We start from the raw sequence: 10,951 nt of genomic DNA on the forward strand, positions 1-10,951 counted from the left end.
TGTTCCCTTAATTTCCCGAGTGAGGAAAACTTCTCGGTTGGAGACTTGGAAAATCCAAGTCACTGAGTAGGATCGGCTATATGAATCTTAGAACGCCATTGTGTTCTGTCCTGTGTCATGTCCTCCGTTAGATCCAAGTACTCTAAGTCTTTTCTTAGGGTCTCTTCCAAAGTTTTCCTAGGTCTTCCTCTACCTCTTCGGCCCTGAACCTCTGTCCCATAGTCGCATCTTCTAATCGGAGCGTCAGTAGGCCTTCTTTGCACATGTCCAAACCACCGTAACCGATTTTCTCTCATCTTTCCTTCAATTTCGGCTACTCCTACTTTACCCCGGATATCCTCATTCCTAATCTTATCCTTTCTCGTGTGCCCACACATCCAACGAAGCATCCTCATCTCCGCTACACCCCTTTTGTGTACGTGTTGATGCTTTACCGCCCAACATTCTGTGCCATACAGCATCGCCGGCCTTATTGCCGTCCTATAGAATTTTCCCTTGAGCTTTAGCGGCATACGGCGGTCACACAAAACGCCTGATGCACTCTTCCGCTTCATCCATCCAGCTTGTATTCTATGGTTGAGATCTCCATCTAATTCTCCGTTCTTTTGCAAGCTAGTTCCTAGGTAATGAAAACGGTCGCTCTTTGTTATTTCTTGATCTCCCATCCTCACCCCTAACTCGTTTTGGCCTCCATTTGCACTGAACTTGCACTCCATATATTCTGTCTTTGATCGGCTTAGGCGAAGACCTTTAGATTCCAACACTTCTCTCCAAAGGTTAAGCTTTGCATTTACCCCTTCCTGAGTTTCATCTATCAACACGATATCGTCTGCGAAAAGCATACACCAAGGAATATCATCTTGAATATGTCTTGTTAACTCATCCATTACCAACGCAAAAAGGTAAGGACTTAAGGATGAATCTTGATGTAATCCTACAGTTATGGGAAAGCTTTCGGTTTGTCCTTCATGAGTTCTTACGGCAGTGTTTGCTCCTTCATACATATCCTGTATAGCTTGGATATATGCTACTCGTACTCCTTTCTTCTCTAAAATCCTCCAAAGAATGTCTCTTGGGACCCTATCATACGCTTTTTCCAAATCTATAAAGACCATGTGTAAATCCTTTTTCCCATCTCTATATCTTTCCATCAATCTTCGTAAGAGATAGATTGCCTCCATGGTTGAGCGCCCTGGCATGAACCCGAATTGGTTGTCCGAAACCCGTGTCTCTTGCCTCAATCTATGCTCAATGACTCTCTCCCAGAGCTTCATTGTATGACTCATTAGCTTAATACCCCTATAGTTCATGCAATTTTGTACATCGCCCTTATTCTTGTAGATAGGCACCAAAGTGCTCGTTCGCCACTCATTTGGCATCTTCTTCGTTTTCAGAATCCTATTGAAAAGGTCAGTGAGCCATGTTATACCTGTCTCTCCCAAAACTTTCCACACTTCGATTGGTATATCGTCTGGGCCTACTGCTTTTCTATGCTTCATCTTCTTCAAAGCTACAACCACTTATTCCTTCCGAATTCTACGATAAAAGGAGTAGTTTCTACACTCTTCTGAGTTACTCAACTCCCATAAAGAAGCACTCCTTTCATGTCCTTCATTGAAAAGATTATAAAAATAACATTTCCATCTGTCTTTAACCGCGTTCTCTGTAGCAAAAACCTTTCCATCCTCATCCTTGATGCACCTCACTTGGTTTAGGTCCCTTGTCTTCTTTTCCCTTGCTCTAGCTAGTTTATAGATATCCAACTCTCCTTCTTTGGTATCTAGTCGCTTATACATATCGTTATAAGCCGCTAACTTAGCTTCTCTCACAGCTTTCTTCGCCTCTTGCTTCGCTTTTCTATACCTTTCACCATTTTCATCGGTCCTATCCTTGTATAAGGCTTTACAACATTCCTTCTTAGCCTTCACCTTTGTTTGTACCTCCTCATTCCACCACCAAGATTCCTTTTGGTGTGGGGCAAAGCCCTTGGACTCTCCTAATACCTCTTTTGCTACTTTTCGGATACAACTAGCCATGGAATCCCACATTTGGTTAGCTTCCCCCTCTCTATCCCACACACACTGGGTGATTACTTTCTCTTTGAAAATGGCTTGGTTTTCTTCTTTTAGATTCCACCATCTAGTTCTTGGGCACTTCCAAGTCTTGTTCTTTTTTCTCACTCTTTTGATATGTACATCCATCACCAACAAGCGATGTTGATTAGCCACGCTCTCTCCTGGTATAACTTTGCAATCCTTACAAGTTATACGATCCCCTTTCCTCATTAGAAGAAAATCTATTTGTGTTTTTGACAACCCACTCTTGTAGGTGATCACATGTTCTTCTCTCTTCTTAAAGAAGGTGTTGGCTAAGAAGAGATCATATGCCATTGCAAAATCCAAGATAGCTTCCTCATCCTCGTTTCTCTCCCCAAAACCATGGCCACCATGAAAACCTCCATAGTTGCCTGTCTCCCTGCCCACGTGTCCATTTAAATCTCCTCCTATAAATAACTTCTCCGTCTGGGCAATTCCTTGCACCAAGTCTCCAAGGTCTTCCCAAAATTTCTCCTTCGAACTCGTATCCAACCCTACTTGAGGTGCGTACGCACTAATCACATTGATAAGTTCTTGTCCTATTACAATCTTGATTGCCATGATTCTATCTCCTACCCTCTTGACATCTACAACATCTTGTGTCAAGGTCTTGTCCACGATGATGCCAACACCGTTTCTCGTTCTATTTGTGCCCGAATACCATAGTTTAAACCCTGAGTTTTCTAGATCCTTTGCCTTACAACCAACCCACTTAGTTTCTTGTAGGCACATAATATTTATCCTTCTCCTCACCATAACTTCTACTACTTCCATAGATTTTCCCGTCAAGGTTCCTATATTCCACGTTCCTAAACGCATTTTGCTCTCTTGAACTCTACCCTTCTGTCCTAGCTTCTTCACCCTTCCCCGTCTAATAGGATCAAAGTACTTCTTTTGTGTGTCCTGTGTAAAGTTGATAGGAGCATATGCTCCCAAACAACTTTGAGTGGAGTCGTTTGAAAAGAAGTTTCTATAGCCCCCTTGCTCATTTAACACTGCATCCGGGTGCCGATGGAGATACAGCGACCCTTGCTCACTTATCACTGTGCTCGGGCCACACAGCGCGCCACTTACGGGTGACGCCCTAGCTTTAGCGCGATTTCGTTCTGGATTCATTTTCATAAAGATTCGACGTGATCATGGAGTGCCGGCTGTCGACTACCTGACGCCCTCCCCCTCCTCCTTTATCCGGGCTTGGGACCGGCAATGTAAGATAAACTTACACGGCGGAGTTACAGGGTGGTCTCATCCGCTCGAATAAAATTTCCTATAGGCTGAGTAATTACTTCTAGAATCTTAGCATCCCTATATTGTACTGGCACCCTTGGAATCCTTAACCAAACTCTCAGGTTGGAAATAAAGTCCCTGTCCTGAAAATGCACATGCCATCTTTCCATATGAAAAATTTTCCCTCTGACATACCAGGGCCTATTATTCAAAGCAAACTCCAACTCATCCTCATCAATAAACTCAATGGCATACCACCTATGACCAAAGTGGTCAAGATAAAATGGATTCTTGACTTTATCCCCCCAGGTTAGACCAAGCTTCCATTTAATGGTCTTCGCATCAAGTTGTTTTCCCACAAGCTTGCCCATACTATCCATGTACTCGACATTAAGGTTGGAATAAAGATTGGTAAAGACTTTGGTAACACCACTTTCTAGTGTAAAGGTACCACGAGCACCTTCCACCACCACCGGGGGGTTGTCCAAGCAAAGGGTTAGCAAACTTATTAGCCCAAGAAGGAATTATGGGGTTAGTGGGAATACAAGTTTGCCTAGAGGAGGAGACTTCGAGTTGGGAAATGACCGTCATGGTTGAAAGAAGAAGGTACATGCAAAGAGTGATAAGAGTTAGGATGGAAGTAACACCCAACTCCAAACCCCTATAAATACTAGCGGAAAAGAAACACCTAACACGTAACGGTTGAAGATCAACAATCATACACAAGTAAAATCTAATAATGAGCTGAATACTGAAAGAGCCAATCCAAGCAACAAAGCAAGCATGCTTAGCCTCGAGACTCATGAAAGCAAACCAATCAAACATGTAAAACCTAATAACTAACTACTCGAAAACATAATTTGAGCTAGAAATCGAAAAACCAGACAAACAATAGCAACTCTTTAGCTTCCTTCTAGTACCATAATTAACAATGCAGTAATAAGCCCAATAAGAAATGAAACTTACCTTGCACGCCCATCCTGGGAAAACACTCACCTTGCAGCAGCCATTAAGCATTGACGTCATCGACCAAGAATGTTTTCTTGGGAGAGTCCTCAGCTTCTGCATATCGCCAACTTCCTTGCACGCTCCGAATAGCAGAACATCCAGTATATGGTAGTAAACAACAGCTTGCGTCACCCCCAACTCACCGACCTTAGGTAAATTCCCCGTCTCTTGATCTTCTCGTTATGGATTAGCTCTTCACACTCACCTCTTCTAACATAATGATTATAAAAAACCTCCCGAGACACTGCCTCGTTAAGACAAATGCGCCTTATCGGAAAGAAAAAAACCCTAGTTTCTCTTGAAAATCTGCCTTAATTGAAATTTCCCTCCCCTCCATTATCCAACTATTTAGCCAATTAACTACAACCCAGCTGAAATTTGCAAAAAAAAAATCTAATTATCCAAGTGGATTAATTATACCAGAGTGAACCCTAACCCTAGAAATTTCCCCCTTTTTCCCCTCTCGACTCTCATCCCCTCTCCCACTAGGTTTTTTCAAGAGATTTTTTGTTACGTCACGGTCCACCTCATGTTTTACCCTAAAATATTATAAATCAGATTAATCAATTAAAGTGTTGTGATTTTAATTTAAACATCATATAACAGTATTACAATTTCATATAAAACTTCTCGACTAGGCTATGGATAGATTGTTTGTAAGAGTAAACTGTCGATTTACCCCCTGAACTTTCACCTCACTTTCGATTTCCCCCCTGAACTTTTCTATTGGAAAATTAAGGACTCAAACTAATTTTTTTAGCCAATTTGCCCCCTCCCGTTAGTTTTTCATATATTTCATCCATATTTCCGTTAAGTGAGACCATGTGCACAACATGTGAGGGTAGTTAAATCATTTCACTCTTAAAAATGATTAAAAAACTGAAAATAAAAAAAAAACAAAACTTTCCCTCTATTTTTTCCCGCTAATTCCTATCCTCAATTTTATTTTTTCCCTCTCATTCCTATGCATGAGAAATGACATATGGTGTTATTGTTTACCATTTTTATTTTCTCTAACAAATTAATAATTTGACAAATGCTAATGGTGCTATTGTCTCTAAAGCAGTGCATTAATATAAGAAACCCTAGTCTTTTTTATGGACATGTTTCTTATATTAATGTACTGCTTTTGAGACAATAACACTATGAGCATTTGTCAAATTATTAATTTGTTAGAGAAAATAAAAATGGTAGTACATGCTTCAAGAAAAAGATTAACTTAGCTACTTATGAAGACAATAACACCATATGTCATTTCTCAGAATGAGAGGGAAAAAAAAAATTGAGGATAGGAATTAGCAGGAAAAAATAGAGGGAAAATTTTTATTATTATTTATTTTCAGTTTTTAATCATTTTTAAGAGTGAAATGACTTAACTATCCTCACATGTTGTGCACATGGTCTCACTTAACGGAAATATGGATGGAATATATGAAAAACTAACGGTAGGGGGCAAATTGGCTAAAAAAATTAGTTTGAGTCCTTAATTTTCCAATAGAAAAGTTCAGGGGGGAAATCGAAAGTGAGGTGAAAGTTCAGGGGGTAAACCGATAGTTTACCCTTGTTTGTAATATGTACTCAAATGGGTCTATAGGGCCTACAAAATTTTCTTGAATTGGTTGGTCGAGACTCAAAAAACCAACTTGACCAATGTGTTTTGATGGGCTAATTAGATTCTTTTTTACTCTCGATATGAACATGTCATTCGGGCCTGATCCGACAAACTATTTTTTCTCCTCCTCTCTCTTTCACATGTGTTATGCCAATAATTTAAGTTCAATTGGTCTAGTTCTGCCAAGGACTAGGTGATTGAAGTTCTCAAACTTATTTTGCTTGTCGTTTTAGGCGTGTACAAATGCAGATTTGGCGGTAAGGAACTTACATATAGAACACATCAAATCAAGAGTTGTGGTACTTGCATATGAGCATCTATTAATCATCGACGAGCTGTGAGACTTACTTTTATTAACATGGCTGATATTCATATGCACATGTAAAAGAATTTTCAATAGTATTTTTCTTTAATTATAATTGACACGAAAAAATACCATAAACTTTTAACTTTTGCAGCAGCATGCTACTGTTTCTCACGCAATGCAAAGTCCAAGGAGGATTCTTGCTAGATTCTCTTTGTGAGGATCCTAAGAACCCTCTAATCATATCCGTTCATCGTATATTGTGCTGACAAAAATCATTGTAAATTTTTTTATTTAAAATTAAATATAATCAGTACCTGATAAAAACTGACCATACGATGTACGATGAATGAATGTGATTAGAGGATCCGGCTCTCATGCAACGTCCAAGAGTATGTACCTTTTTGCTGACACATGGGGCCTTCTAAGCATCCAATTAACACACAGCTAGCTATCTCGCCTATTGAGGTTGATGTGGCCGGCTTGCATGCCAAAAATCCAAGTCTTATTAACTATATAGATATATGTTCTTCAAGGGTTGAAAGTTGCGGATGTGGTGCTACATAGTTGAAGGCAAAGCGTATACTTCGTCTGAACTTGCAGCAAGATATTCAAGTTATGACGACGTAATATGTGATTTATGACTTAATAACAAATCCGACTACAATCTTCATTCTCATAAACAAAATCTAATTGTTTATTTTTCAAATCACTCAATGCTACGTACTGCAAGAGAAAATTGACTTCATAAAGTTTTGTTAAAAATGATATGCAATAATAATATTTGGTGGAAGAATGATTACTTCAACTATCGGCAAAAAGCAAAGTATTACAATCATTCCTAGAGATTTTGCAACTTTATTAAGTAGATATAGAGATATGTCAATGGGATTATAGAACCATAATTGATAAATTAGGTCCCGGCCACAAGAGAAAAACCAGGGGGGTTTGCATTTGTTAATTAAAAGAAGATTAATTAATCAACACATAAGGGTACAACTGTAGGGTCTGTATACGGGTGGCCATGATAATTGCCATCACACCTTTTCTGAAAAAGCCATCAACAATAGGTCTTACAAAATAGCTAAAATATATAAAAATAATAATAATACAAATCAAGTAAGGAAAAAAGAAAAGAAAAGAAAGGGTTGCAAATGCCAATCTCTTTACACACACTTACATATGTATCTTAAGATTGTTAAAAAACTTTTGGAAAAAGTAGGGGAATCTACTACTCAAGCTTTGTGAGGGGGGCATTGGTAGCACTTTGTGAATAGACCAAATGTGTTAACTTGGTTTATGAAGTTGAGCATGCTTGCCCATCCTCCAAACCCAAATCCCACTATCAAAACCCATACCACCACAAAGATGTTCATGGTGTATGATCCTGCCCAGCCTCCTAAGAATGATGGTGGTTTCTCCACAGCATTCTGCATGTGTGCCATAAAAAACAACAACTAGTCAATACCTGCACTCATATGTCCGTTCATATCTTCTTAACATGGTTTGATATGTTATGTTTTCAGACTGTCAGTTCAAACCATGAATTGTATAGATTTTAGTTTGAGTTAATGTATTTGGCATGAGGTGGTTACCGTCTTTTGCAATTATTATATCCCATGCCAATTAATATTTTCATTTAACGAAATGAAAAACAACAATGAATATATCAAATTATCAAACAAAAGTAATTACTAATTTGATTATTCTTTTTTTGTTTTTTTGATGCAAAGGTACGATATTCATTAAACAAATTAGAATACGTACAAACTTATGTTCTTTGAATGATCTAAATTTACAATTACATGTCTGATACATGGTATGAGAACGTTACTCTCCTTAGCAATTATTCAAACTTATATTTCTATATATAGCAACATAAAGCATTAGTATGTCATGTCACTCAATTATCAATCTAAATTATGAATTAAGCATGTTCTTATATGAATATATAGTAAAAAATGATAGTTTGATAACATGTAGGATATATTTCAGATATATTTGAGCATTATCGTTAGCAATGATTATCTAATATATATTTAAGATATATTCGACCATTATCCTTAGCAATGATTCGACCCCATGCAAAGATTAAAGGAAGACTAACCTCTCTAGCAGATGCAGAAGCAAAGGTGACCATGTGAGCTAAAGCAGGAATTATGTAGACAGTAAAGCTGACAAGAAGAGATCCAACAGTTGAGTTGATGGGCCCAAAGAATGGGAAAATGATGGCAAGGAACCATATCGGGATCACCACTGGGAGCCTCGCCAGTGCCCTCTTCACCATGCTCTTGGTCTCATGCATTTGAATGAATTTCTCCCACACAAAGTACAAAGGAGTGCAAGCAAATCCAAATGTGATAAACTGCATGCACAAATTAATCCAATTATATATGTAATTCAACAATTAATATTTAGAAATAATTAGATGTGATTAAGAAACCGTGTTAATTAATTACCTGATGAATGAGCATTAGGACTACTGCAGTGTCTCTAAACCTAGTCTTTGGAAGCATGGCTAGGGCATTGGAATGAGTCAAGAGATTGTCCCCGAAAGCCCAGTACACAGCAGACGCAGATGGTAGGGTTAAGGTCAGCACATACAGTGTTGCCATCAAGTATATTAACTTGAACTTTTGTGGCTTCCACATTGCATGCATAATTTCCCTATATATATACCACACAACATTAATTAATCCTTGTTAATCAAATTAATTAATTAAAACCCAAGTTATTCTCATTACTGCTTATTTATTCATTATAATTATTTACAAATGCTCACACTGTGACAGCATGTCCACCAAATGTGTAGAGAATGTTGGTAGCCCCAGTAAAGTAGAGAACCATTGTGCTTGGACCAGAGTGCTTCACTCCCTCAACCTTTGTGGACACATAGAAATTAATTATAATTAGGGTTGACTGCAAAAAGAACTTCCAAGATTTTTGCTGATTTAAATTAATTATATAATGAATTCATACTGTGTATATTTATATAATTAAAATACCTGCCCATGGATAAGGGAAGCAATGGTGAGATACCAAGCAGTGTAAGTAGTCATAATAAGGCCCAAAAATGACCAAATTCTGTAATTATGGAATGAGGGGATGAAGACAGTTGTAGCACAGCAAGCTCCAAAGATGTAAGTCCAAGTTCTCTTGTCGAGATTGTCGTTTATGTAGTAGATGTTACTGGGATTAAAACAAAGGCATCAGACAAACCAATACCAACTTTTATGTAATTCATAACATCTATATAGTTATGATTACGTACCTTGCACAGGCAATTAACTGAATTACAGATCCAAAGAGAAGAAAAGTGCAGTTGAAAAAAAGGCCTACATTCCTCCAATGTTTTCCCAAAAGCCCATCAAGAACTTCAAACCACTGCAAATTAATTACCAATCAGTATTGACGTTTTGCGTTTGAAGTATTTTTCTTTGAAATCTGAAGTGGAATGTTATCAAGGGCTTACACGTGAATCCCGAATTGAAATTATGTGATATAAAAGAAAATGGATTATGAACATTAACTGTACAACAAAACCCTCAACATTTCATGGCAGCAAGATTGATAGGATAGAGATTAAAAAAATTATAGATTATACATACCTGAATTACATGGTTCCTAAAATCCACCTTTTCTCTCTCCTTTCTAGTTCTGTACTCGACATATAGTAAACTGATGAGGTAAGCAGTCCAGCTTCCCATCAATCCATAAAAAAGCTGAAATAGTATTCCAGATAACAAACCCAGTTGGGAAAATGAGTATGGCAGTGTGAGAAGCACTTGAGCAACCTGCAATATATATTACATATTAATTCCATTAAAACCAAATGAAGATAATTGAAGATAATTAGCTACATACATCAAATTACATAGTTACATTAATACAATGATATATATATAACTATTTTTATAATTAAGATTAGATTTGTGCGTGCCTGGTTAGAAGCGCAGCTAAACCATGCATCATATGCTGAGCCACCATGCCAAAGAAATGTTGATAGCTTGCTCTTAGCACTTGTCTGGGCATCACTCTGTTCCCTTTCCATTTCGACGTAGTTTCCGGCTATAACAGTCTCAACCTTCTCGGAAGCCATTGTTATAGTTTTGGTGGTGTTGGTGTGGGAGGAAGAAGCAATGGATGAGTGGATGAGTAGTCTATAAATAAATAGAGGGAGTGCTTCTTTTCACTCTTTCCACTCTCCTTAAGCTTTAGCTTATAACACCCTTTGCTTTTTGTAGATGTAAATTTGTGTTCAATAATTGAGTCACCCAAGTGGAGAAAGCTAGATCATCACCCTTAGCCCTAGAGGACTGTGATTGCATATATGTATATACATGTTAGTACATAAAAAATAGTTGTTAAAGCTCTTTAACTATTGCAGTTTAATCAGCGTTATTAATACTCTCAATTTGTTACTTGAACACTTTCAATAAAATATGTTCTAAGTTTTTATATACGTAACGTAAAAATTTTCACCCAATAATCAAGTATCACAAATTACTATGATACTTTTAAATCTTCATATGTAGAACCTGGTAATATTTACTTATAAATTGGACACTTTGGATGCGGTCCATAGCTATCAATATTCTTTGATTGAAACCTTGTTAGTTTTTAGTTTTTTATTGAGGGCCCTGACATTAATGTAATAATGTAAGTTACTATATTTTTTTAATTAAAAATTAAAAATTGAAATTT

At 37.6% G+C, this 10,951-nt stretch overlaps 2 protein-coding genes across 2 annotated transcripts; both read right to left on the minus strand.

Moving 5' to 3' along the window:
- Nucleotides 1-922: 922 nt before the first annotated feature.
- Nucleotides 923-3,325, minus strand: LOC126601425 (uncharacterized). Its single transcript, XM_050268134.1, has one exon. The coding sequence runs from the start codon at nt 3,216-3,218 to the stop codon at nt 1,521-1,523; it is 1,698 nt and encodes a 565-aa protein (XP_050124091.1). The 5' UTR covers nt 3,219-3,325; the 3' UTR covers nt 923-1,520.
- A 3,875-nt stretch (nt 3,326-7,200) lies between these two features.
- On the minus strand, nt 7,201-10,483 carry LOC126601627 (auxin transporter-like protein 3). Its single transcript, XM_050268358.1, has 8 exons — nt 10,188-10,483; nt 9,856-10,041; nt 9,519-9,631; nt 9,253-9,436; nt 9,030-9,127; nt 8,707-8,914; nt 8,355-8,612; nt 7,201-7,677 (listed from the first exon to the last, which is right to left on the minus strand). Exons 1-8 carry the CDS (start codon nt 10,344-10,346, stop codon nt 7,483-7,485), a joined length of 1,401 nt encoding a protein of 466 aa, XP_050124315.1. The 5' UTR covers nt 10,347-10,483; the 3' UTR covers nt 7,201-7,482.
- Between the last annotated feature and the right edge of the window lie 468 nt (nt 10,484-10,951).

The sequence above is a fragment of the Malus sylvestris genome, chromosome 15 (assembly GCF_916048215.2).
Source record: "Malus sylvestris chromosome 15, drMalSylv7.2, whole genome shotgun sequence".
NCBI classification, from domain to species: Eukaryota; Viridiplantae; Streptophyta; class Magnoliopsida; order Rosales; family Rosaceae; genus Malus; species Malus sylvestris.

What these genes read in the sequence shown, in the direction of transcription:
- LOC126601425 (XM_050268134.1), bottom strand. Translation starts at nt 3,218, where the DNA reads ATGAAAATGAATCCAGAACGAAATCGCGCTAAAGCTAGGGCGTCACCC.
- LOC126601627 (XM_050268358.1), bottom strand. Translation starts at nt 10,346, where the DNA reads ATGGCTTCCGAGAAGGTTGAGACTGTTATAGCCGGAAACTACGTCGAA. An exon ending in TTAGCTGCGCTTCTAACCAG is followed by an intron (nt 10,042 to 10,187) that starts GCACGCACAAAT and finishes TATATATTGCAG; the next exon opens with GTTGCTCAAGTGCTTCTCAC. An exon ending in TCCTAATGCTCATTCATCAG is followed by an intron (nt 8,613 to 8,706) that starts GTAATTAATTAA and finishes TTGTGCATGCAG; the next exon opens with TTTATCACATTTGGATTTGC.